The 24,786-nt window shown below is 49.3% G+C and overlaps 8 protein-coding genes across 8 annotated transcripts; 5 read left to right on the top strand and 3 right to left on the bottom strand.

Moving 5' to 3' along the window:
* Positions 1 to 894: 894 nt before the first annotated feature.
* ColSpa_07936 (uncharacterized protein) lies at positions 895 to 1,839 on the bottom strand (the record flags this gene model as incomplete). The annotated part of the gene is made up of 1 exon (XM_049274148.1): positions 895 to 1,839. The coding sequence occupies one exon, from the start codon at positions 1,837 to 1,839 to the stop codon at positions 895 to 897; it is 945 nt and encodes a 314-aa protein (XP_049130105.1).
* Positions 1,840 to 6,678: 4,839 nt separating this feature from the next.
* Positions 6,679 to 7,977, bottom strand: ColSpa_07935 (cytochrome P450 monooxygenase cypX; the record flags this gene model as incomplete). Its single annotated transcript, XM_049274147.1, is given in 2 exon segments — positions 6,679 to 7,359; positions 7,378 to 7,977. The coding sequence occupies 2 exon segments, from the start codon at positions 7,975 to 7,977 to the stop codon at positions 6,679 to 6,681; spliced, it is 1,281 nt and encodes a 426-aa protein (XP_049130104.1).
* A 334-nt stretch (positions 7,978 to 8,311) lies between these two features.
* On the top strand, positions 8,312 to 8,660 carry ColSpa_07934 (uncharacterized protein; the record flags this gene model as incomplete). Its single annotated transcript, XM_049274146.1, has 2 exons — positions 8,312 to 8,348; positions 8,452 to 8,660. 2 exons carry the CDS (start codon positions 8,312 to 8,314, stop codon positions 8,658 to 8,660), a joined length of 246 nt encoding a protein of 81 aa, XP_049130103.1.
* Positions 8,661 to 8,666: 6 nt separating this feature from the next.
* ColSpa_07933 (uncharacterized protein) lies at positions 8,667 to 9,237 on the top strand (the record flags this gene model as incomplete). The annotated part of the gene is made up of 3 exons (XM_049274145.1): positions 8,667 to 8,846; positions 8,879 to 9,055; positions 9,088 to 9,237. 3 exons carry the CDS (start codon positions 8,667 to 8,669, stop codon positions 9,235 to 9,237), a joined length of 507 nt encoding a protein of 168 aa, XP_049130102.1.
* A 925-nt stretch (positions 9,238 to 10,162) lies between these two features.
* On the top strand, positions 10,163 to 11,050 carry ColSpa_07932 (PR domain zinc finger protein 16; the record flags this gene model as incomplete). Its single annotated transcript, XM_049274144.1, has 2 exons — positions 10,163 to 10,492; positions 10,550 to 11,050. The coding sequence occupies 2 exons, from the start codon at positions 10,163 to 10,165 to the stop codon at positions 11,048 to 11,050; spliced, it is 831 nt and encodes a 276-aa protein (XP_049130101.1).
* A 919-nt stretch (positions 11,051 to 11,969) lies between these two features.
* ColSpa_07931 (uncharacterized protein) lies at positions 11,970 to 14,325 on the top strand (the record flags this gene model as incomplete). The annotated part of the gene is made up of 3 exons (XM_049274143.1): positions 11,970 to 12,775; positions 12,844 to 13,793; positions 13,814 to 14,325. 3 exons carry the CDS (start codon positions 11,970 to 11,972, stop codon positions 14,323 to 14,325), a joined length of 2,268 nt encoding a protein of 755 aa, XP_049130100.1.
* Positions 14,326 to 15,561: 1,236 nt separating this feature from the next.
* On the top strand, positions 15,562 to 17,695 carry ColSpa_07930 (alkaline phosphatase H; the record flags this gene model as incomplete). Its single annotated transcript, XM_049274142.1, has 4 exons — positions 15,562 to 16,197; positions 16,257 to 16,345; positions 16,396 to 16,474; positions 16,526 to 17,695. 4 exons carry the CDS (start codon positions 15,562 to 15,564, stop codon positions 17,693 to 17,695), a joined length of 1,974 nt encoding a protein of 657 aa, XP_049130099.1.
* Positions 17,696 to 17,752: 57 nt separating this feature from the next.
* On the bottom strand, positions 17,753 to 18,700 carry ColSpa_07929 (uncharacterized protein; the record flags this gene model as incomplete). Its single annotated transcript, XM_049274141.1, has 1 exon — positions 17,753 to 18,700. The coding sequence occupies one exon, from the start codon at positions 18,698 to 18,700 to the stop codon at positions 17,753 to 17,755; it is 948 nt and encodes a 315-aa protein (XP_049130098.1).
* Positions 18,701 to 24,786: the final 6,086 nt, after the last annotated feature.

The raw sequence follows: 24,786 nt of genomic DNA, 5'->3' as shown, positions 1-24,786 counted from the left end.
AGGCACACCCCCGACATCCTCGAATGGCACTTTCTGCAAGCTTAGGAAAGCCCAGATTTCTGTCCTTAAAGAGCCATTGAGCTCGTTGGCTTGGGTCAATTACTCGTGCAACGTAGGGGGTCTCCACCGCGACCACGAAGTCCATACAGAAACGGCATTTCTCAAGCGGCGCGCTTGCCGAGGAGTTTGTGGTAGCAAGACTGATAGTGATTATTGCAGGACGAAGTTAGGGTAGAGCCAACGCTAGCTGGGGTGGTCGAGAGAGGAAAGGAATGCGTACATTCGTTCGTAAGGTTACAAATAGATTGCGGTATGGCAACTAGTGGCTTTGGGTGCTCCAATGCCACGTTTGAACAATTCACAGCTGCAAATGCGGTTTTGCGTATGAGGAGGAAGATATCATCGGTCTTATGTTGCGTTGCACCTTACGCCTGACTGTCAGCAGCAGCCGCCACACGCAATCGACCAGGTTTCCAGTTAATTCTGTAAGCTTGCTCTTGGCTCACAGAAGAGAAACAGCCGCACCAAGCAGTGGCTGAAGAGAGTGCCATGGGAGTTACGATATTTAGACTCATGCGACCAAGATTTTGGAGGAAAATTGGAAAATGATGTTGTCAATTCTGAATATCTATGCGGCGCCTTTCCTTGGCGGCACCCCCTTTATTTCCATCTCGTACAAATCCCACAGCGAGCTCAGTGTCATTCGACCACGAGCACACAGCTGTTTTAGCCAAATATAACTCCTGGAAAGCAAGAATGCTGTGAAATCGTGCGGTTCTACAACTGAAAAAAAATACTGGGCTGGTGAGGGCCAGTCCGTTTGGGGGCGCATCTGCCTCGCCAAATGTCACAGTCAAGACCCAACGGCGCGCGGGGATCTCCTATGCGGACCTGCTACGAGCCGTCACCCAGCATCATCCAGGCGTTGGCACCGTCGTGATTCGCAGCATGCAGTTCGCGGTTTCCTTTCCGACGTATCTTACATGCATTGTCTTTGGGGAATGAAATCGATTCGGATTCGGACTCGGAGTCTGTCATCATGGTGAGGGTGTTGTCGCTAAAATACTCAGGGGAGTGCACCAGTTCAGAGACGAAATGCAGGGGTGCAAGTCGGGCGCTGTAGGTGCTGTTGGTGCTGTTGGTGGATTCATCATCCGAGGAGGGCTCTTCAAGACCGGGGGAACAGAGAAACTGAGCAAAGGGCTCGTCGTGTCCAAGTTCCGCAAGCGAAAGGTCCAGTGCCAGTTGCAGGTCGTCGTCGTACGGGACCCCTGAGGGCTTGGTCTTCCGTGTCTGCTTGGCCTGACGTATGGTGTACTCGGGCTCAGTACGGTCAATGGCATCGAAGCCGAAACCAGGACCGCGCAGATGCTCGTCGTCATAGAGAAGACCGACGCGATAGAGCTCGGAAATGTCGCGTGCATCTTGTGGACTAGTGAGAAATTTTGTTGTGCGAGCATCCCGGAAAGCATCCTGTCTCTCCAGAGACGGCGTGCGACGACGCTGCTCGCCAGGGAGTTGTTGCCCACTCAGGGCTATTGTACGACCCTCTGCCACATCGCCAATGCACCATTGCCGGGTAGAACGACCGATTTGGCGACGACGTGCTTGGCGATGCCTTTGTGCTCCTTTTTGGTGGTTGGTGAGTAGAACGAGATCGAGAAGAGGGAGTTTGTGCTCGGCGAGCTCCCGGTTGAGAACGATGGAACCATCGGCGTGGTAGTAGGCGCCATTGTAGTGGGCGCGCTGGTGCGGCCTGCTGACCTGCGAGGGGCCGGGGGACAGGTACCGCTGGGTGAGGTCTAGGGCATCGGAGCTGTTGTGTAGTGCTAAACCCATGTTGGGTGGTAGGGTGGTTTTTGTATCTCGGTGATGTGCGTCGGTTTTTAGGGTGTAAGTGAGGAAGAGGGCAATGTGTCCCGAGAAGTACGTAGATAAGATGTGAGTCTTCGGCGAGGCGTAAATGTAGACGCAAAGGCGCACGCGGGGGCTCGGCTGGTGTTTGGTTGTGTGTGTGTCTGACGAGACTGATGGAATGTCGGCGAAGGGGAGAGAGATATATATCGCAATGAGATGCCTGTTGCTTGCTGACGATGCTGATGATGTTGGCTTCAGTAAACCAGGCTTCGTGTAGGCTGTAACACGTAGGCGCTTTCGACACCCCTGTGTATGGTCGTCCGAACCCGTTCCCGAGGCCCTGGAGTCAACAGTGTGAAAGGACGTAATGGTGGGTTGCAAAGGCCAGTGATTGGGCCCCGGTTCGTTGATGGAGAATGAGTCATTCTTGGCGATGATGGGGGCGCAGCGCGTGTTGTGCTACCTGGCAGGCTGACAGGGCAAACTGCCTGCTGTCGTCTAATCGCTGTCGTTTGCCTTGTTTTGGATTCGGCTTAACCGTTGAAAAGCACCCAACAGGGACTTCACTAAGCATCATGTGGCCTTGGAGACAATGAATTTCTCCATATGGGCGAACGGGTGGTTTCGGCGAGAAATCGGACGGTGTCCTGGGGAAGCACTGGTGGCAGGCCTCATGAACCGAGTTTGACGTATGCATAAACCCTGGTAACAAAGGTACCCAATTGAAACCTAGCGCTGGAACAGGATAAGTGCAGCATGCAGACACACGCGACGGATGAATCATAATGAACAGCATATTGAGCCTGCGAACTATTCCTCCGATGCTCAGACAGGATTGGCTTATTCTATTGCTTTTCCACCGTTGCTGCCGTTAAGGCCCATAACGATTGGTTGACTCACAAAGGAGAGTCCGGGTAGTCAACTTTGTTTGCTGCATCGGTCGATACCTGACCCTTGCCGCGATGCTGCCCTGCGATGACTCCCTACATCTCTAGTGTCATTAAGCACGGCAGGTTTTGGACAGAGAGTATTTTGGTTTCCAATTCAGATTCTTGATTGGACGATTGATAAGCAGTAATCTGATTTCACATGAAAGCTGGATTGAGTGACTAGGAGAGAAAAGAGACCAACGCGTGCACCGTTGCGTTGTCATGCCCGCTCATGGGATGAAGATGTTACCTGGCCTTGTTCATGTCTCATAACAGCGGCGTTAATTACAACGTCGGCAAGTTGAGACGTAGAGTCGACAATCACAGAATCACAACGAGACACTGCCAAGTAACCTCAAGTAACACGAAATGCCCTGCTAAGCATTCAATAGACTATTGCTAACTACATCATAGTGCTATCCCAACCTTCGGCTCATCATTGTCGCTGGGACGCCTGGAGCTCGACGCTGACGGCATCCCTATCGAGTCGGATCGATAAGAAATGGTTTCCGCAATTGACATCTTCGCCGGCCTGTCACTAAAGGCCTCTGAGTTATGTCGCGTACGGCTGACGGATGAGCCAATGTTTGATGCCACCGTAGTCGTCAGCTGTGTCACCTTGGAAGGGATCATCTTCAATAATTGCCAAGCGTTGGGCATGCATGCTACGACGACGCCCACGCCTAGTTCAACGTAGGCCCAGAGAACAACAGCTACAGAATCGGCTGTGAATCGCATCAGAATGAGGCTCTGACCAGTATCGCAAAATTAAGCTCGTCCAATGCACTTACCGGTAATGTTCAAAGATGTTGCAAAGGCACTCATGGTTCTGATTCGTAAGATGCTGACGACTGTGAGGCTAGTGTAGGGTTGATTAGCTTGTTGGTTATACGTCGTTGCATTGGAATCTCGGAGTACTCACAAGATACCGACTTGAAACATCGCTATCACGCCAATCTTTTTCCTCCTGTCCATCTGCAGCTTGTAGATCTGCGTGACCGGCAAGATGAGCATAAAAATATCAAGCAGAATATTGAGCCCGACGTGAGTAAGCCCAATCCTGTTCAAGTCGAGGCATTTGCCCTCGTGCTGGCCGTCCCAACCCGTCCAGAAATGCGTAAATGGACGGCATTGAGCGAAGCAGAGAATGACAAAAACTATGCAGACCAGCATGTTCAGGCACTGCAGAACCCAAATAATCGTACGGAAGCGTCTTTCGGGAAAGATCTTGAGAAAGAAGAACAAGATTGATGCTTTGATCACGGCCAACCCAATGAGGTAGAAGAATTCGAGGATGAAGAGGAGCTAGAGATACAGTCAGCATAACCGGCGGCCAGGAGGCTGGTGCAGACTACCTTGAGAAAATGTGTGATCTCATAATCTCGTAACGTCCAGATGTCATGCCCAAGACCTGCCTCAGCAACTATGTTTGGACCCATTAGCGATCAGGAACACCGTGGTCCGCCTTGCCTTCATGTTCACTCACAGTAAAATGACTCGACATACAAGCCAATAATCAAGGCCTTCATCCACCATGTCAGCCCATGAAAAAAGCATCATAACAGTAGCCCATAGGTTTTCTCACAAATGCGACGGTAGCGACTGTATCATCAGCGCCCCATACTGATAGCTTCGCGACCTTGGTCGTGAGTCTCATCGCCATGAAGACGGTTGCACAAATAGTGACGACACCGCTGACCCAGCGGATCTTCGTCGTCTCGTCGGTGTAGGAAAACCCGCACAGCGACCAGGTCGCATTCGTGGCAACTGTAGTTCTCTTAGTACATGCTCATTGTTCCAGGATCACGTTACCCACCAAGGCTCTCTCTGATAGTGCATAGCGAACGTGTGCAGGGTTCGACGGCGGCAATGAAGTTCGAGTCTGCGCAGAGACAAGCTTGGTCGGTCGCTGAGCAAGTTGTCTCCGGAAGCGCTTGTATCATGCAATTGACCTGTAGAAGGCAAGTGTCAGCGTGATAGAGTGCATCGAGGGCTCTTTGAGAAAGGGAGCCTACAGCGCAGCTCGGAATACCCTCTAGACTTAGTTGTTTTACAGCTGAAACCAAACCATAATAACTGCCTAACAGAAGAACGAGCAAGCGAGGTGCCAACATCTTGCTTGCTTGAAACGCGGCTTGCCAATGAAGCTCAACGTGACACTCGAGCAAGGGTTGCTCGTTGGTGTTGCAACAAACCGGTGACAAGTTTGCGCAGGTCGAGGGATATCAGACAGGAGAGGGTACAGCAGCACTGCGTCAATTGAAGTACATCAGGGGCCACTGGATGACGGAAACAGACAATGCATCAAAGGGTAAGGCCAGACTGGCCGGTCTCACAGTGTCTCACCTGTCAATGTAGCTACCGATCAGCTTTCGTCCCAATGCCGTGGAGAGGCAAGCCAGGGACAGAGATCAGTGGCAGCGTGCTCTTGGCACTTCTAAGCTTAGCTCGATATGGCTAGCGGGAGTCATGCTTATTGGCTCCAGCTGAAGGCGATCCTCATTGTTCAAGGGCGGATTAGGGTGAGACCTGTCTCTGGCGTTATCGATGAAGGGATGTAGGGGCAACGATGATTTAATTGCGAAATCTGAAATAGGAGTTCGAAATGAATTTGGCTGGGACTACTAGAAGTCTATATATGAAGCAAGCAGTGGTTCGAGTAAAATGCACCTTTATCGGCACTATTTTGCAACCTAGGTTGACTGGACATTGGTGAACGACTGGGCTTGATGAGAGATCGTGACTTCAATGAAGCTTGGCGACGTTAGACCACTTATCTTGCAGTAGGTATGGAAATTATTCCAACCCTGACCCAGCAGGCAGGCAAGGGGGAAGTAGTGGCAAAGCGAAAAGTGATTGCTTACTGTTTGGAATCTGGAGCCGCCCGACGGGCATTTCCTGATAACCAGGAAAGTCCAGCAGTCTCCCACTGCCGATCTCACTTTTAGATCTCACTTTTGTCATCCGTGGTCCGGATGCGACCAAGCATTGACCATCTAACATACAGCTTGATCGCATTCGGCAATGTTTTTGCCAATGACGGGCCTGTCTTGATCTTGAGGACGAAACCAGTCGATCGGACATGTTCTGGAAGCTCTGCTGATTTGGCATATCGGGACCAATTCACTTCTTGTTTCTCTGCCTTGGGGAACAATTCAGGAATCCGCGAACTAGCCGCCAGGTCATGGCCTTTAACTCAGTGTTTTCGACCATGCTACGGAGATCAATGGTAACTTCCATTCTCTCCACTGTACCACAGATCACCATGCGCGCTCCGACTGTTGCAATCCTGAAGCTAACATCCATCCGTCAAATCATTGCTTTCGCGTCATTGGTCCTTACACGTGGGGTTTCCAGGATGTTGAACTGATAGGATGCGTTGCAATTGCCCTGGGTTTACCAGGCTTAAACCATTAGCACCATACTTAGACTAATGACGTGTGTAGTAAAAGTAGGCGCTCTTGTCCTAAAGATTTTGTAGATTAACTAGAATAACGTTTGGAGGGTAAGTAACCTATCGCGCCTACAAAGGGGAAATTCGCGGCAGCTTCTGCCAAGCTATTCGATGCCTAAGACGTTTATTGGCCCCATGACGCAGGTTTAAATCCTGGCAGCACTACCGTGCAAATTTTGCCCTTCGGCTCGACAACAGCAAGGCTAGCCATTTCCATGCTCTCTGGGGTCGTACAGGGAGCCAACTTTGTCCCTTCGAAGGCCCGGAAGAACATGGCTGTCCCGAAGCGCAGTTCCATGTATGCAAGGTGCCTTCCAATACAAGAACGGGATCCTGCACCGAATGGCGTGAAGGCAGCCTTTGCAACCGCGGACTGCGCAATTGGACCGTCTTGTAGCCAGCGAGTATGGTCGAACCTGTGCCAGCTCAACCATTAGCTCATGAGGTTTGTTTAACAGCGGAGTATATATACGTTTCCGGGTTAACAAAGATTCTAGGGTCTCGATGCAAAGTCCAAGCCTGTGTCGCAACCAAGGCACCGGCAGGCACAAAATGACCTCCAAGCTCTACTCCCTCCTCGGGAACAGTTCGGGGCAGTGGCGTTGGTGCAGCCCCATGTAGTCGGAGAGTCTCCTCGATGATAGCATTGAGAATCGGAACGGCCTCTAGTGACGCGTCCGTCAGTGGCTCCTCTATGTCGGCGAGTTCCTTTTCGAGGCTTTCTTGTAGATCGGATCTAGACAAAACTGCCCAGATGACATATGTTAGAGTGTTTGAGGTGGTGTCTGTACCGGCAACCATAAAAGATGCAGCTTCCACAGAGATATCGAGGTCGCTGAGACACTTTTCCTCCTCTCCGGCCTGTTCCAGCACTTTGGAAAAGAGGCTGGTGCTTCCATTACCAGAGCTCTTCTTACTGTTCTCAACGGCAACTTGTCCCTTCCTGAGAATCGCCTTGTGTGCCTTGAAGATCCGAAAACCTCCTATGACTGGTAGCCTTTTGGCAGTAGCATAAAATACGGGGAAAGACATCGCCAAGAAGACCCCAATGTTGGCAATCTTCAGCTCGTTGAACCAAGGATCCTCCTGCAGGTTGTCAGCTGCGGTACTAAGCTTCAACTAGCAGAGTGTGAATACCTTTCCGGTCTTGAGTCCATCGAAAGACACCCCGAACATCAGTCGCGAAATGGTGTCAGAGGCCATGAGAACCCACCATTTTCTAACGTCAACCTCTCCGCCTTGAATCGCTGCGTCTCGTCTCATGCCTTCAATTGCGTCCATCATCTTTTCCCGGACAATAACTTCCCAGCCGTTACGCAGTGATGTGGTGGTGAATCCCCTTGCTAATAACTTTCTTCTTCGTGAATGATCTGCTTTGTCCGTCATTGCGAATAGTCCATACGGAGGCTGCCCGGGCTCCGTTGGACCGAAGAAATGGTGGGAATCCGCCTTCATAAAGTTGCTCCCAACCTTGTGAATCTTCTTGAATGCCTCGAGGTCGGAGACAAATATTTGGTTAGGAGATACCCTAACGAAAGGGCCATACTTTTCATGAAGTCGGTGGTAGTATTGGGCCTGGCGATACGAAAGCGTGGCGATTGTACCAGGAAGGCCAGTGAATTTCGCGTACCATGGACCGGGAAACTTGTTAAGGGGAGAGAAAAAGACGGTAATCAGTCTGCTCAGCACATAGATTGTGACTGATGTAAGGAGTATAGTTACGAGGTTCGGACCCATTGTGAAAGTGTTGTAGATGCTGAGCTTTGATGACCACTCGTTTACTCATCTCAATGTTGCCGGCAACTAGTGTAATTATAAGTCCTCATGGCCTCTCGGAACGGCAAGTTATCCAACTGCGTCTCGCAATTCTCGAGAGTCCGAAAAGTGCGCTTACTATATCTCGAATCGACCTGCGCCACTGTGGACTACGCGATGGTCTTGCAACTCCACCCTTCTTCCGCCATTTCCGCAATTGCTCCGCCCACTGGTTTTGGTTCCCAACTGAAGCCCTTGCAATTGCATAGCAAGGTATTTTTAGTCCTAGCAAGCTATTGATGCTCTTAACACGACTATGAAAGGAGGCGTGAAGAGAACCAGGGTAGGCGGAGGTGAGATCAACTCTTTGAACACGCCATCAAGCCTGTGGTCAAAACTTTCCAGGTATTAGCGGTTAACGCCGAGCCTTAGAAGGGGAAACCACCCAAGGTAAAGGCGGGTACAAAGCGATCACGAAGAAGTACGACAAGTACACGCTTCGGTCGTCCCTGACGGAGGTGGCGGGGTGGAGTGACGATGCAGTGGAGCTCTACGATTTAGGAAACGCCCATGTTATCTTTGAGAACGGCTTCATCGAATCACTCAATGACGCATCCCTGTCGAGCAACCAAGTCGGTGCGGCGGCCAAGATGAAGCAGTTGTGAGGCGGCATGAATCTTGTGCCCAAGACATTCCATCTCCCCGGAGAGGAGCGAAGAGCCGCTGATAGACACAATGTCATTTCCGGAGCTCGCGCATTCCGCATCGACGACTTGACAGACCAAGTCGGAGTTAAATTTGCCAAGGCCCAGGTTGCCTATGAGACCCCAGCTGCGGAGAAGCGAGATGTTGTAAGCGACTACGTCATCCTCGCGATTCCAAGTCGTGGCATTTTAAGCCGAAGCAGAAGGAGGCCATACGCGAAGTCCGCTATGTCGAGGTCACCAAGGTGCTGGTGCAGGACAAAAAACGATGGTGGAATGAGGTCTTTGAGAGCAAAAAACAGGGCTTGGATGGGGGCTTGGTCACCGACCTGCCCATCCGGCACGCCATGCTTTTAGTGAGAATGGGAAACTCTCAGTTCGAACACAGCAGCTGCTGTCCGGTGATGGCCGCGTATACGTTCCAGCAAGACGCAATAATTCTGGGGCCACGTCTCCCGCTCGGCGGATCAGGGTGGCGGCCGAGAACCTTCACTCCATCCTCCCTGAAGCCAGTTCGCTCGACTACCTAGTGAAATGATGTGTGACACCGATAGAGATCGAGTGTTTTTTTCGCTGGAGAGCAAGCCAGCTACTCACATGGCTGGATCCAGGGCGCGCTAGAGGCTGGTTTGAGATGTGTCCAGCAGCTTTGCAAGGCTGCAGCGGAAGAAAACTTCTACTGAGAGGTTTTCTGCCTGGCAGATAGATTGAGAATAATAACACAAATGGTATTTATCAGAAGCAACAAAAATGCAGTCATTGATGGGTAGATATCGATACGGGCTCCTCGCCCAGAGCCATAGTCATAGATAGTGAGAAAATTTGCATCACCTTCTCCAATATCAAAGGCACCAGAGTGTGTAAGGTGGCGCAGAGTATCCGGTTGAATATGTATGATTCCCTGGCATGCTATGATCATTGAAGAGTTCAAGACTCGGCATGAAACGAAAGCCGCGGCCTCAGTGAAGTATTGCGGCCTAATGTCTCGTGACCTTCCTTTCTTTTACTGGAAAGGATGTAAAGAAAGAGAAGGCGCGGTCGGACAAGGTGGGCAAGTGCAAAAGGAGGCGCCTTCCTCGTTCTCCTCACAGGCTGCAACAAATGTGCCTGCACATCCCCGCATTTCGGCCTCTTGTTAGGGCTTGACGCGTTTGCTGTTGGACCTTCCTCCTTCACCTCCAGAGCACCCTCGCCGATATCTCCCTTCTCCATCTTCCATCCACAAACAAAAACACGCTCTTCTGTTATGTGGCTTGAGTAGTGCGAATTTTCCTCTATCTATTTGCCAACAGGCATAGTCACCCGAGTCGCCCATCTTCTCTTGGCTTTTGCTGCTTTCTTTCGTACCTCATCACGTTCTTTCACTTCGTTGAGGACTCGAGTTGCTACAGCAAGCCTCAGCCGCACCTCTTGCCCTCTCGCCTCCTTCTCACAGTCTCATTCACCAATTTGGCATCCTCAATATGACCTTCACCTGCGGAACGTGCTGGCGGGAGTTTCCGGCGGGCTGGCACTCGCGTTGGCAACACCTCAACGCGACCGGCCATCAGATCCCTCTTAACGAGTGCGAGTCTTGCGATCGTTATTTCTGCAACCGCCATGCAGTCGAGCAACACATGGACGCCCTCAGTCACTGGGCCAGTGACGTCGACACTGATGACCCTGGGTACGAGTGTGACGACTGCTCGGACTGCTTCTCCGATGAGGAGGATCTCCGCGACCATGAGGTCCAGGATCACCACTACTGTGACCCGTGCGACCGTTACTTCAAAAACTACAACAGCATTCGCCAGGTAAATCTCGACTGACGCTTAAGAATAAGCCTCATATCACTAACTGTTGTGCTGCAGCATCTGAACTCTCGGGCCCATCGCGGTAGCAGCGCCCTTCAGTGCCCCTTCTGCAACCAGCCGCGCAACACGGCCACCGGTCTCATCCATCACCTCGAGCGGGGCGGCTGTCCCAGCGCACCTCTTGATCGCGACAAGCTCTATGAAGCCATCCGAAAACGCGATCCCAAAGGCATCATATCAAAGAATCTTTTGGAGTGGCACAGCTCTCCGACTTACAATGCTACGGAGCGAGCCTACAATACGGCCGCCGAAGCCTACGAGTGCTATCTCTGTCACCGACTCTTCAGCGCGCTACACAGCCTGGACTCCCACTTGAACTCGTCGGTACACAAGCAGACCCTCTATCACTGCCCCAACCGTAGTTGTGGCCGTGATTACAAAACCCTTGCAGGAGTTATCAATCATTTGGAAAGCGAATCTTGCAATTTCATGCGTTTTGACTCTCTTCAGCGCAACATCGAGAGAATCGTCGATTCGCGCCGTATGATATCCTTCTGATGGATACACGTAATTCTCAAAGACAAGTGCAGCGAGGGAACAGGTTTCTTTGATGAGGCAGTTGGTTGATTTGTATCATTTTGTGGCAGGCTCCTTCATGTGTGGGACCAAGTAAAGACGAAAGAAGGTGCGAACATGGTCCTTAACTGACAAGACTTGAGGGTTACCTACCTAGTGACTTATTATATTTCACTGCTTTTAGCCTCTCCAGGAACACAATCCAGAAAATAAAAGGAAGTCTTTGTACATCCTGAGCGTCTCGTTACTAGAAGCCATACCTGGTCCGAAGAAACCTTTTGCAGCTCCAGCGTGTGCCCCCCGCATCCACTGACTTAACCCGTTTCCCTATCGGCCAATGAAGCCGGCGCGGATGCAAGCGAGATCGAGCGAACTGTATTGCGGTGCAGTTGTATCATTCCAGGAATGCGGACGGACACTCTCCGAAATCCGGGTCAAATTGTGGCGGAGCCCGGGTGCGGAGGTCTCGGAGCTATCTACGATTGGTGCCATATTAGGAAGTCGCCAGGAATTGGCGTCGCCATTCCAAGACACGCCTCACTTGTCCCGCACCATCGTGCCGCTCTCAATCGGTAACGAGCCGACAGAGGTCATCAAGATGACACATAACCTAGAAGGGGACTGTGACGTTATAAGGTCTCTACAGTCCTTCACACCGAACTGTCTTCCTACAAATTCATTTGGTGCATCTTCCAGGATATTTTCCACATTCATACGCAGTTTCGTCTTCTAGAAGTACCTGATTGTTTCCTTTATTCTTTTACCCAGGCTGGCGCGATCTGTGCAGTTGCTTCTACATCAGACCCTTCTGAAATCAAAAGAAAGGGGGGGGCAGACGACGGGAACTTCATGTGAAGTTTGCGAATCCCACGTACCCAGGCTGGCATAAACCGGTGCCATTATGGGGCTTGAACGTGAAGTTGTCGCAGACCTTGACTCTGATGCGCCTGTTGCCACGCACCCGACGCTCAACACTGTCGACTTTGGCCTACAGATCGGTGTCGAGGAGATACTCACTGATGTTGACCCGGACATTTCGCTCGAGTTCTTGAAAAAGGCTGAGGCTCATGCGGGCAAGCCGCCGCCTACGCGCGTGCCACGGAAGACGCTTGTGAGCACACACAACAGCTATGTAGAGCAGCAACAAAACGCTGGACAGCAGAACGCCCCGCGAATGGTGAAGAAGGTTGTCTTGGCACTCTCTTATCCGCCGTCAGTAAAGTCAGTCTCGGATCTATCGCCTGTAAGCCTTACTTCCATACTCATAGCACCTTCGAACCATGCTGATGCGCTTCAGATGCGACTGGACGAGCTTCTAGTTGAAAACCACCATGAGGACAAGTGCGTTATCCTCAGAACAATTACACCACCGTACAAAGGGGCCGGCACCATTACGATTGTTGAAGATGAGTTCGGCAACACCGACAAGTTGGCACTGTACAATCAGGGGAACTCGACCATCTTACAGGCTGTTCCGGAAGGCTCTGTAATTCTTCTCAAAGAGCCGTATTACCGATTCAGCGGAGATGACGACTTCATGCTTTGCGTCGATCACCCCTCAGATGCAGTGCTGCTGCGACACGGTCCTGATGATTCGCTTATCCCAGATAGCTTCAAGCAAGCCCCTAGATCTCACGCCGCCTCAGAATGGAGAGATGCGGGAGACCAGGCGTTCATATCAAAGGATTTGCCACTAGCAGCAGCCAAGTAAGCACCGACAGCCCCCGCCGCTCAAATTCAACAGCATGAGACTTACGTTGTGACATCAGCTACAGCAGGGCCTTGGAGTTTACACCGGAAGGTAACAAGGCCTTCCAAGCCGACTTACTATTGAAGCTTGCCGGCATTGAACTCGCCCTCAATTGTTTTGACAGCGCACTCTCGGATGCTCTCGCATCAAGGGGCGGACCTAGCGACTGGAAAGCTTACTTCATTGCCGCCAAAGCCTCGTATGAGCTTACAGAGTTCCAGGTCAGCAAGGAATACTTCGAGTCAGCACTAAAGATGAAACCTGAAGCGACCAACATTCTAAAGGAATACGAGCGCTGCTTGGCTAGACTCAGAGAAGAAAAAGGCAATTACGATTTCGCTGCTATGACGCTCGACGTGACCCCCAAGAACATACACATTGACAAAGCAAGCTTCCTCTCGAGAACCGAAGTCAGAGACTCGCCTCACCACGGCCGTGGTATTTTTGCAACGGAGGACATCAAGGCTGGCGAGATGATCTTCGCCGAAAAGGCAACCAGCGTGCCCAACGAGTTCAACCCGGAACACAACTCCGCTGCCGCCTACGCTCAACTTGTCGAGCTATGTAAAGACAACCCGACGATCCATAGAAAGGTCCTTGACCTCTACGGAGGGACGTATAAGCGATCTGGCCAAGAGGGAACCATTGTCGATGGCAAACCTGTTGTCGACGTCTTTCTGCTCGAGTCCATCCGCCGCAAGAACTGCTTCAGTGGCGCCCATGTCTCAGCACAAGCCGCCAACCCGGATTGGGACATGTGGAAACAGGGTATGTCGCGCGGGCTATGGGTGTACTCTGCCTACGCCAACCACGCGTGTCTGCCCAACGCAAACAGATCCTTCATCGGAGACATGCTCATCGTCACGGCCACCGTGGACATTCCCGCCGGCACGGAGATTACGCACATTTACCTTCCGCCCAAGGCTGCATATCTCCTCCGCATGCCGCAGTTCCGACACAGCTGGGGATTCATGTGTAGCTGCACGCTCTGCGAGGGCGAGGGGAAGTCTCCCCCGAGCAGCACAAGAAGCGTAATGAGGCACTGGCTGATATCGAGGCCATCATCCGGAAGAAGCGGCCGACGCGCTTCTATCCCGACGCGGCAATCCGACAGATCGAGAAGCTAACGAACAGGTTATCGGCGCTGCACGAACCCGAGGTCTATGAGGATCTCAAGTTGCCGCGGCTGATGCTTATATGGCCGACCATGTGGCTCGTTGAAGCCTGGCACACGCGGAAGCAGTGGAACAAAGTCGTCAAGTGGGGAAACGAGGTCTTCCGCAACTTTGGCTTCGTTGAGCCCTTCAGGAATGGGAGGCTGTGGATGTACAAGGATACGCAGGCGGTCACGACTTTCGAGGTCATCAAGGCGCTGAAGCTCTCTGCCGAGGCGTACACCGCGCTCGGGAGCAAGGTGTTGGCTCGGGACTGTCTGGATGCCGCTAGGATTGGGCTAACGACCATGGTTGGGTTTGTTACTGACGAGACATTTGAGGCTTTCCGATGATGTCCTTTCAGTTTCTGGGACTTTCTCTCCGTTAGATACATCGAAAGACGACATGACATCTCTTCCAATTAAAGCACTAAACCCACCAAAAAAGGAGCGTTCCTGTTTGGGGAGTCGACCGCCGGCCGAAACCACTGTGCTGTCGTTTGTCCAAACCATTGTTTATATTCCGGGTTTCCCGGCGGGCCAGTGATTGCTGCTCTCCCATTGACGATTTACCAAGGTTTTCCTGCGTTATTTGTGTGATTTGTGGAAGAGGGATATCAAGCTCTTGGCAAGCAGCGCTCGCCTTGGCATCTCGTCTATTGAGCATGAATCAAGGCTTAGCGTTATCGCGGCGAAGTGACCCCTTCTTGGCAATCGAAGAAGTGTACCATTCAATAAATGAGGGTTTTCGAGTTCTCTCATGCTGTCCTCCTGTTGGTGTCGTATAACATTGGCAATCTAGCAGCCAAAACATGAAGGTCAGCAGTCAGCCGAGTCGTATCTTCGGCTCGATTCTCAACCCGGGATGGTCAGTGAGATCCCCCAAGACTCCATACAATCTCTCAACCCAGCAGTTCGTTTACTTAATCGTTACGTCGAGGGAGTATGTCATTGCAGATGTATTGTGCACTAGACCAATGCTGGGATTGATTCGTTGCGCGATAATGAGGATCCAATCCCCGCGCGTCCTAGCACCGAGTCTGGTTCAAGGCCTCTACACCAAGTTGAACGCAAGAAAACAATCCCACAAGCAACCCATTCCAACTTGGTAACTGCTCGCGTGCTTATCGATGGCTTGTGAGGGAAAATCTCAGTAATGGGCGGGGTACGCAGCAGCGAAGCTGCAGGCCAAGAGAAATCCTGCCCATGGATGCCTGTCATCCCCCACTCCATGACAGGTCGGCCACTGGCGCTTCGGACGACGCCGATCCCATCGTCGTGATAAGTTTGTTCTTGATCAGGGTGAGCTGGGGTTTTTGAGGGGTTCGACCCCGGGATCATGGGAATATGCGTACGCGGCAGATAATTACTTGTACCTTCTAAGTCTAGTTAGCCGAAGAGCTGAAGGACCAACGGTTAAAATCATGAACTTGACCGCTCTGTGGTATCTTGGCTTTCATATAAGATCAGAGTCATGTCACATTTTGGCAGACGAAATCGTCATCGATCATAACGTCGACCCAAGTTCATCTGATCTTGGCTTCTTTTCCTCGCGTGGACCACTCAATCACTCCACCGTCACATCCCACAATGGCCGCCCTCGCCTTGCTCCTCTTGGCGTCTGCGCCCGCAGCCCTAGCCCAGACATTTCAGAGACTCGGCGCGTGCCCTGACCTGGGCTGCGTCTTCCCCCCTGACCAGGCCCATTTCCTACCGGGCCAGAACTTTGACATCCGCGTCGAAATCCACGCTCCCGTCAACGGCACTGAGGCCTTCAACGATGGTGTCCCGGACCCGGAGTTTTCCATCTCTATCGCAAGCAACAGCTACCCTGATGGAAAGCCCGTGACAGAGTTCTTTGGGATTGAGGAGCCGGGGCTTGAGACGTGGACGTTCTCGTGGTACGAGGACCTGTTTGCCCAAGACGCCAGGAACCAATCCGTCGTCAACGTCGTGTCCAAAGCATATCGTCATTTGGCGCTTTATGAGCCAGGAAACTACACTGTGGAGCTGAGCTACTATAACGGTACCAAGAAGACGTTGGCGGAATGGTTTGTGCGGCCGCTCGCCGAGGAGAAGAAGGCGAAGAATGTTATCCTCTTCATCGGCGACGGAATGACGACGAACATGATCACGGCGGCACGCCTTTTGGGTCACAAAAGCATCAATGGAAAGTACCAGTCGCGAATGCAGATGGATCAGTTTCCCATCTTGGGACACCAGATGGTAAGTTGAGCGGGTTGCGTTTCTGGTTGATGTAGTCAAGGGTACTGACTTGGCGATAGACGCATTCCGTAGACAGCTTCATCACAGACAGCGCCAACTCGGCCTCGGCCCTTTACTCCGGACACAAGGGCACTTCAGACTCCATGGGGTATGCTAGAAATCTTGTGGATATTAACAACAATGCTAATTAAGTGCTAGCGTTTACTCCGATTCATCAGCTGATGATTTCGACGATCCCAAGGTTGAGACGATCGTGGAAATGGTGGTTCGGGTCTGGGTGAGCGCGTATACCGAGCGGCCACATTGTCTCTTGCTGACATTTTCATAGGGATCCGCTTGGGGAGCCGTTACCACAGCCGCTCTCGACGACGCTACACCGGCTGCGTTGACTGGCCACAGCAGATCCAGATCTAACGCCGGGTCGCTCGTCGACCAGGCACTCAACGGAATGACCAACTACTCCTGGAGCAGCCACCCTGGGCCTGATGTCTACTTTGGCGGCGGCGCTTCAACTTTCCTCCCAGGCCCATCCTCGTACCAGGGCAAGGACTACTACGAAGAGTTTCGTAAGCAGGGCTACTCCGTGAGCTGGAACGCCACGTCCCTTCGCGACGCCCCGATCGACTCTCCTGCCCTGGGCGTTTTCTCTACTTCCCACTTACCTGTTTGGCTCGACCGGATGATTTTCACGGAGAACATTGCTGAGCTCGGAACGCATCCCTCTGGTGATGGATCTGCACCGCTGGACCTGCCGGGTCTGAAGGATATGACCCTCAAGGCCGTCGATATCCTCCTCGAGCGCAGTAATGATGCAGGTTTCTTCCTCATGTCCGAGGGGGCCTCGATCGACAAGCAGATGCACGCGCTGGACTACGACCGAGCCCTTGGGGACCGTCTCGAGTTTGACGACACTATCCGCGCGACCATCAAGAAGCTCAAGGATGCTGGTGAGCTTGAGGACACGCTCATAGTCGTGACCGCAGACCACGGCCATGGCTTTGACGTCTTCGGCGTAGCCGACACCAAGTACCTCGCCGCCCAGGACACGGACCGCAAGAAGCGCGACGCCATCGGCATCTACGAGCGCTCCGGCCTCTCGCAGTACACCGTCACACGCCCGGACGGCATCGAGTACGGTACTGGCCCGAACTTCCCACTAAACTGGAGCCCTCGGTATGCCATCGCGCCCGGCTTCGGTGCAAACCCCGACCGCAGGGAGAACTACCGCCTGCACGAGTCGCCTCGTCGGGTGGTGGTGAACGACGAAGAGGACGGGTACATTGCGAACCCAGAGGACGGAGAGGATGGGTTCTATGTCCCAGGGACGATTCCCATTTCCTCTTCGTCTGGCGTGCATTCTCTGACGGACGTCCCAGTCTTTGCCATGGGCCCGTGTCAAGAAACGTTTGCAGGTGTGTACGACAACACGGATGTCTTTTTCAAGATTGCCTCATGTCTCGGGCTCGGCCAGTCTTCCGCGATTCCTCGGAGAAAGTAATGTCAGAGGGAAAGAGGCTTCTATGGGGCTCCAAATGGGGGGTTAGTCTTGATGATATCAAACTAAATCAGCTTCTCGGTTGCGGTTGTACAGAATCACTTTGCAGCAATCCACATTTTCGGTTCCGAATTGCCGTCTTTGCGCATCTTTGGCAACCCAGACCTCTTCCATGTCTTCTTGGACCCGCCTAAGTGATGGGAGGTGACGGTGTTGATACATCGTTTTGAGTCTCTCGAGAACCAGTTGTCGCAGGTGGGGGTCGACAGATTCGCAACCAGACGTCCATAAAGGCCACGCGTGTGCTGACACATAGGATGATGTGACAGGAACCTTCAAGAGATGACGGATGCACTGTTCCGCGTGGAATGGTTTTGGTGGCGGCGTACCGTCGCTCCACACCCGATAGAGATAAACAATGGCCGCATGCTTGTAGGCTTGAATGGTGTGTTCGATAGCCGGGTCCCCATCGGCCGCGATGGTGAGCTCTTGCAAGTCGTTTCTAATCGAAAACCCTCTCCTCTGATGTGCCTCGCCGCTCTGCCCTTGCATCTTACTGATGGTGCTCACAACCGACACAAGAGACGTGAGCTTCGCGAGGTTTTGCAGTCCTTCGAGAGGGGCCACGTTGGTCATGCTCAGGAGAGGTTTTGACGTGCGCGAGATGGAAGACATGACGTCGTGGTAGAAGCAAAGGCTCATGAGGAACTGCGCGCTGGAGCTGGTCCAGTTCTTCGGTCCTCCCGAGTGCATGATGACAGCCTTTGCACCGGCGAGGTGATCGATCTGGCTATCGGTATTGAACAGCCGATCGGAGATTTGAAGCATTAGGATTGTCGCTAGCGAGAGCTCGGGGTTCTCGGTTTCGATTGACTCGCGCAAGGAAGACACGGCCACCAACATGTGTCGTGACGACAAAGTGAGCAGATTTTCATCGTTCCGGAGGACGGCTAGGTGGCCCGCCGCCATCGAAGAGATGGAAAAGAGGAGGGCGGTGGAGCGGAGCATCATGGGAGTGAGGTGCGTAAGGAACGGATTATGCGTCCCGGAAGCCATCGATATTACACTCGCTAATGAGTTGCTCCAGTGATGAAGGAGGAAGCGATTCATGGGAGAGACATCTGGTGACAGGTAGGATGGATTCCTGATGAGACTGCTCTGGCTAGGGTCGGTGGCCGTCGTCGGGGAGCTTGGCTTTGTGGTCGGTCGTTTAGGTGATGACGACGAACTCGTCCGAGGCTTCGACCCTGATCTGGATCTCAGGCTTCTCTTTTTCATGATCCTTCCTCCGTCCGTCGAGGAGTCGGCAGTCTTCCATCTCACTCTCAGACCATACCCCTTGCACGTCTTACCCAGCCGGGTGCAGCGGCCGCAATGAGGTTTGACCTCATCGCACTTGTAGCCCTCATCACTATGATGAATATCAGTACTAGCGTATCATCAGGGTTGTAAGGTCACTCACCGACATGTGAGACAGCCAGTTCTACTCCTCGTGTGCGGCATCTTCGAGTAAAGGAATGGCAAAATGAGTTGAGGCGAACAAATGATTTCTCAGCGATGTGGGGTAAAAATCCGTTTTGGGTTCGGTGTTTCGTTTTAGCTCCGATTTGGCGATGTATGTTCTTGGCATACACTAACAATTCACTTTCACCTCTCTCAAGGTCATCATACGTCATGGGAAGTGAAGGCCATGCGAATGGAGCAAAGTGAGCCGTTACACATCCAGCTTAATGTTATTTTGAGACTTAGTTATTTCAATGATCAATTCACTGACTAATCTAGCAACAGTCGATGGTCGTCGACGCACAATACACGACATCACTGCCCTTCACTATTTACATTAATGCTGATAAGCTCAACAAGGCTTAACTTAATCAGACTCCCTACGATCTTTCCGCCATCCCAGATCTTCACAGTTTCCAGCCCTGCGATCATCTCAAAAAATTTATGTCAATCGCCTTTGGTGCGCTCCGCGAAACAAAAAAGCATAAACACAACATTTCCAGAACGCAAGTCACCGGTGTGCACCCTGTGTCCGAGGACTTCCGCGAATTCATGAAATTTCCGCCTTCTTGTGCTAGGGAGTCAACATCATCGCCGTAGCATCAAATTCCGTACGGTATGATGTGCCCGATAAATTTGGTTCGGCACTAATCACTTGGACAGAATGCGACAACATAGTTATCAGACATTTTCTCTGAGCCTGAAACGGTTGTTGCCATCGAAGATTGAAAACTTCATGAACAATGAGGAATGTGTGTCCGGGGTTTGGCTGTGGCAGAGCAGGATGACTTCCTAAACTGTGAAATCTATCGACTGTGCGTGTTTGCCTACAAACCAACAGCCAATGTTGTCAATTGCTGTCCGGTGCGTTATCCGGAACTAGTGTTTTGCTGAACTTGGCGGAGTAGGTTATGTTGGCACTACCTCTTGATATCAGACATCTGGGCAAGCGAACGGTCAGCCACACTTAGAACCGATCCTTGGGATATCAACTTGAGTTCAAGAGATACCAACAGCAAGCGGGCTTCACTGCTGGCACGCAAGCCCGGGACGCATCGAAGTTTGTTGCCCCCCCCCCCCCCGGCGCATAAACATGCAAGCCAAAGAACGCCACACATAGCGCCATGAAGTATTTTTGTTGTGTTTTAAGCAAACTTTCCTTTCACCTTCCTCTTTTCGCAACAATTGCTACTAGTATACCATTGGCACAAACAGCACAGCCAGCCACGCCAAGAAGAACGCTCTGTAGGTTTCGATTGACATCAATCACACGATTTGAATGATATCTTCGGCCTCCTGGAGGAATTCCGGCTGGTCATAGGCGCACTCTCGCAAGGCGATGAAGGCCGATACAGATCTTTGCTCAAGAGCTGGTACCATGGTCCAAGCTGTCGAAGCGTCAATAGAGACGTCAAGATAGACAACATTGGAGTAATGTTGGGGGTTGCGTCGATACTATCATCTGTCTGAAAATCAAGCATAACATCTGACGTGTTGAACCACCAGACAGGCGGTCTAACCAGTACTTGACTTGGTGCTTGTTCAGGGTTGTGGAACATTAGAGAAAAATGTCGGCCAGCCACAGCAGGTCAGCGAAGGTAAGGCACTGGGTGCTCTGCCAACTTCATTGAATATACAAATTTTGCGGAAATACTTCCACAGCCTACGTGAGCAACAACGCCGTCACGCATATCAACTTGAAAGTTCCTAAGAGACATTTCCCTCCGCGATAAGGCCTTCGCGGCAGCTGACGAAAAATTGCCTTCGGGCTGCCGACTGCTCTCAGTGGTATTGTTGAGGGCGAGCAAAAAACCGTCACAAGCAACGTATGTTCAGCATCCTCGAGAAAGGAACTTCACGCTAGCGTGGCCTGGGCTATGCATTAAATCGGTCTTTCAGAGCAGTTGAGGGGTGGAGATGCTTGCGCAGTGGGGGGATTAGGCTCGATTCAGTTTATTGATCACTTGGTCGATTCTTTGTCTGAAATGCGTTGCATGTTCTTGTTGGCGTTTGCTTGCTTAAGTGTTATTGGCAGTGAGATCCTTTTGCTTAGACAGATTGGGCCAGATCGAAGTACACGTGCGGCGCAGAATAATGGGGGGAGAAAACATAAAATGAAGAAAGGAAGATCGACGGCCAGGGGGGGCCTGGAATATAATTACTCACCACCATCTCCCCCTATCATTGATCCACCATTCAAGATGAAGAGCCAGGTTCCATCTCCAGACCCTAGTAAGATAACAAGGGAAGCCAGCTATCGGCAGGGGGTAGAGGGTAAAGTGTAAGCGGACCTGTGGCACTATTGATGCAGATAAAATTCCATGTTTGCTTCCGGATGCGTGGTAACATCTGGGCGAACACGAGAAAAGACAATGTCTTCCGGTAGCCGAGTTTTGAGAAGTGGGCACAGATAACAAACTTAAAATTCTCTATTTGAAGCATCAACAGCAGCTTTCATGGTTTATGCCTCTTCATCGATTTATGTTGCAAGCGCGCAAATGACGGTGCACCTACCTATAATTTGACATGCCCAACCCGCCTAAAGGCTCAGACGCTTGGAAAGCCCAAGACAAAGGCCCGGCTATCATCTCAATCTGCTGGGCTTTCACTGCTCTCAGTAGCTTGTTCGTTCTGGGTAGAGTCTATGTGAGGTGGAAGATCATCGGAAAGCTCTACAGCGATGACTACTTTATCATACTTGGGCTGGTGTGTTGTGTAACCCCATTCTGCCCGCACGTTACCGCGAGTAGTACTGATAACTTTCTTTTTATCCAGGTTTGCGGCTACATATCGACGTCACTCTCCACACTTGCGGTCGCCTCTGGTACTGGCAGACATTTAGACGTGCTCACCTTGGAGCAACAGCAGAGCAACATGCTCTGGACGACAGCTGCCCAATGCCCAGGCATCATGTCGTTTGGCCTACCCAAGCTTGCAGTAGTCTCTCTTCTGTCGCGATTGCTAAACCCGGGCGTCTTCCACAAATGGTTTCTGTGGTGGATGGGAATCTGGTGTCAGATGACACTGTTCGTCACTGTTGGGCTTCTGATAGGGCGTTGTACTCCTGCGAGGTCATTGTGGGATTTTTCCGTCAAGGGCACTTGCTTCGATCCGAATATTCTGATCAACTTTTCCATCTACGCCGGGGGTTAGTTTCTTGGAGAATTTTTGCGCAATCTAGAGACTGACTCGAGACGCAGCTTTCTCGGCGTTCGTAGACGTCTACCTGGCCGTATACCCAGCCATTGTGCTGTTCCGTCTTCAAATGCGCCTCAAGAAAAAGTTGGCATTATCTTGCGCGCTTGGTATAGGCACAATGTATGTTGACTTCGCCAGCTCCAAACGAAGATTGCCTTGTCGGCTAATCATGTTGCAGCTCAGGCATTGTTGCCATTTACAAAACGACTCGTTTGCCGTTGCTGGCAAATGAGGATTACTCGTGTAAGTCTCAGGGCTGTTTCTTATCTTCGATGATCTTCGATGCTAACGTTAAAACCTGCGTCGCCATAGACGAAACGCCTGATTTGGTCGTTTGGACAGTGTAAGTAGAACTTCGTGTTGGCTCGTCTGGTTCGAAGGGCTCGAGCCAGTGCATCAACCAGATTGTTCTAACAGAGGGGTACAGTGTCGAAGGCAGCACCATTATCATTGCGAGTTCAATCCCTGTATTAAATCCACTTTTCGAGCTCATTTTGAAACGAAGCCCCTTCACCTCGGCCAGAGGAGGCTCCAGACCGACAACCAAGTCCTATGTAGGTTCAATATCATCGCCGAGCCGGCCTTGGCCATCTCAAGGAAGCTATGCTTATGAACTGGGTCAACGGAAACCAAGAAAAAAGCTCAAGGACTACCCAGGGGTTTTAGTCATCAGGCTGCTGCGCTAAAAACCCCTTACTCACGTAAGGGGCGAAAAAAGGGGGTTGCAGCAGCAAAAGGGGGGTTGCACCTTGCATCACGAATAGCATCACTTTTGCCTGTTATACATAGAAACCTCTATTTTTTAATTTAAAAGGTTATAGTAACTACAATGTTATATAATAATAAAAGTAATATTAATTAATAGCTTTAATCTAAGGCTTTAAGAAGATACTTTTTTTATTTTTTTTATATAATAATTGAAAATTTAAACTATTACTATAATAGTACTATTACTAGTATTATTATTAACTATATATTACTATTTTTTTTTAATTTATATTAATAAGGGGGTAAGTAGATTATCTTTTATTATGCTTTTACTTTACTAAGTATTTATATTATTCTTAATTATATAGTATTATAACTTATATTATAATAATACTTATAATATTATTATTAGCGTTAATATTATTAATAGTAATAGTACTAATACTATTTTAAGGTTATTATTTTTATTCTTAGCTATATTAACTGATTCTTTATTAGATATAGCCTTATTAATATCTTTATTAATAAGATTATTTATGTCTATAAATATCTTAAAATTAAAATCTAGCTTAGTTACCTTTATAATAGTATTAGCTAATACTTAGTTAATATTATTTTAACTAAAAAGCCTTATTATATACTTAAATTAATTAAGTATATATTATAATAAAAGGGTAAAGTTAATATTAATAATAAATTTTTTTTTTAGTTTATTATATTAATAAAGATCTAAGGTATTAAATAAAATATAAGTATTAACTTCTTTAATATAATATAGCTATTATTTAAAGGTTAGTTACTTTATCTATTTATTTATTATGTTGAATGGATTCTCTCTTTCTAAGAGAACCTATTTATATGATTGTACTTAGGTTAAAGTTAGGGTAAACCAAAGATATATTTTCTGTAATTATCTTTTTAACTATAAGACTTAGCTTTTATATATAAGATATATAATCTTATATATCCTTAAGTTAGTTTAGTATAAATATACTTTTGATTCCCTTAATAGATAACTAAGGGCTAAATATCTAGTTTATGCCCTCTACTATAATATATATCCCTAAGTTATATGTATTATATAACTAGCTAGTACTATTATTCTAACACTTATAACTTTTTCTTTTATAACTATATAACTCTTTATAGTATCTAATTAAGTTATGCTAATTATGATATTAATAACCTTATTATATAATCTTATAGGTTAAGCTATTTACATTATATAATAAATTACTAATATTAAAACTTTAAGTAATTATTTTTTTTTTTTTTATTTAGTTAAGTAGATAAGTTATATATTAATAAAGTTCTTTTTTTCCTTATTAACTTTACTTTTATTCTTACTATTAATATACTTTTTTTTTTTTATATAATAACTTTAAGTATTTAAAACCTTTTTTATTTATTTATTTTTTTTTTTTTTCTTTTTTACCCTTTATATATATTATTTTTTTATATAATTAATTAATAATAATTTTCCTTTTTTTTTTAATTAACTCTAATAATAACTACTTATATATAAGATTTCTTCTTATATATTTCTTTTTACTAATTTATTAATAATATTTTATATAATTAATCTATTATATTTTTTATTACTTTTAGTAGTTTAATTTTTAGTAATATTAGTATATATATTAATATGTCTAGTAGTTATTAGCTTTATCTTCTAATTAGTAATA

This window comes from Colletotrichum spaethianum (genome assembly GCF_022836535.1).
Source record: "Colletotrichum spaethianum MAFF 239500 DNA, contig20, whole genome shotgun sequence".
Lineage (NCBI taxonomy): Eukaryota > Fungi > Ascomycota > Sordariomycetes > Glomerellales > Glomerellaceae > Colletotrichum > Colletotrichum spaethianum.
This window is presented reverse-complemented; position numbering and strand designations above follow the sequence as displayed.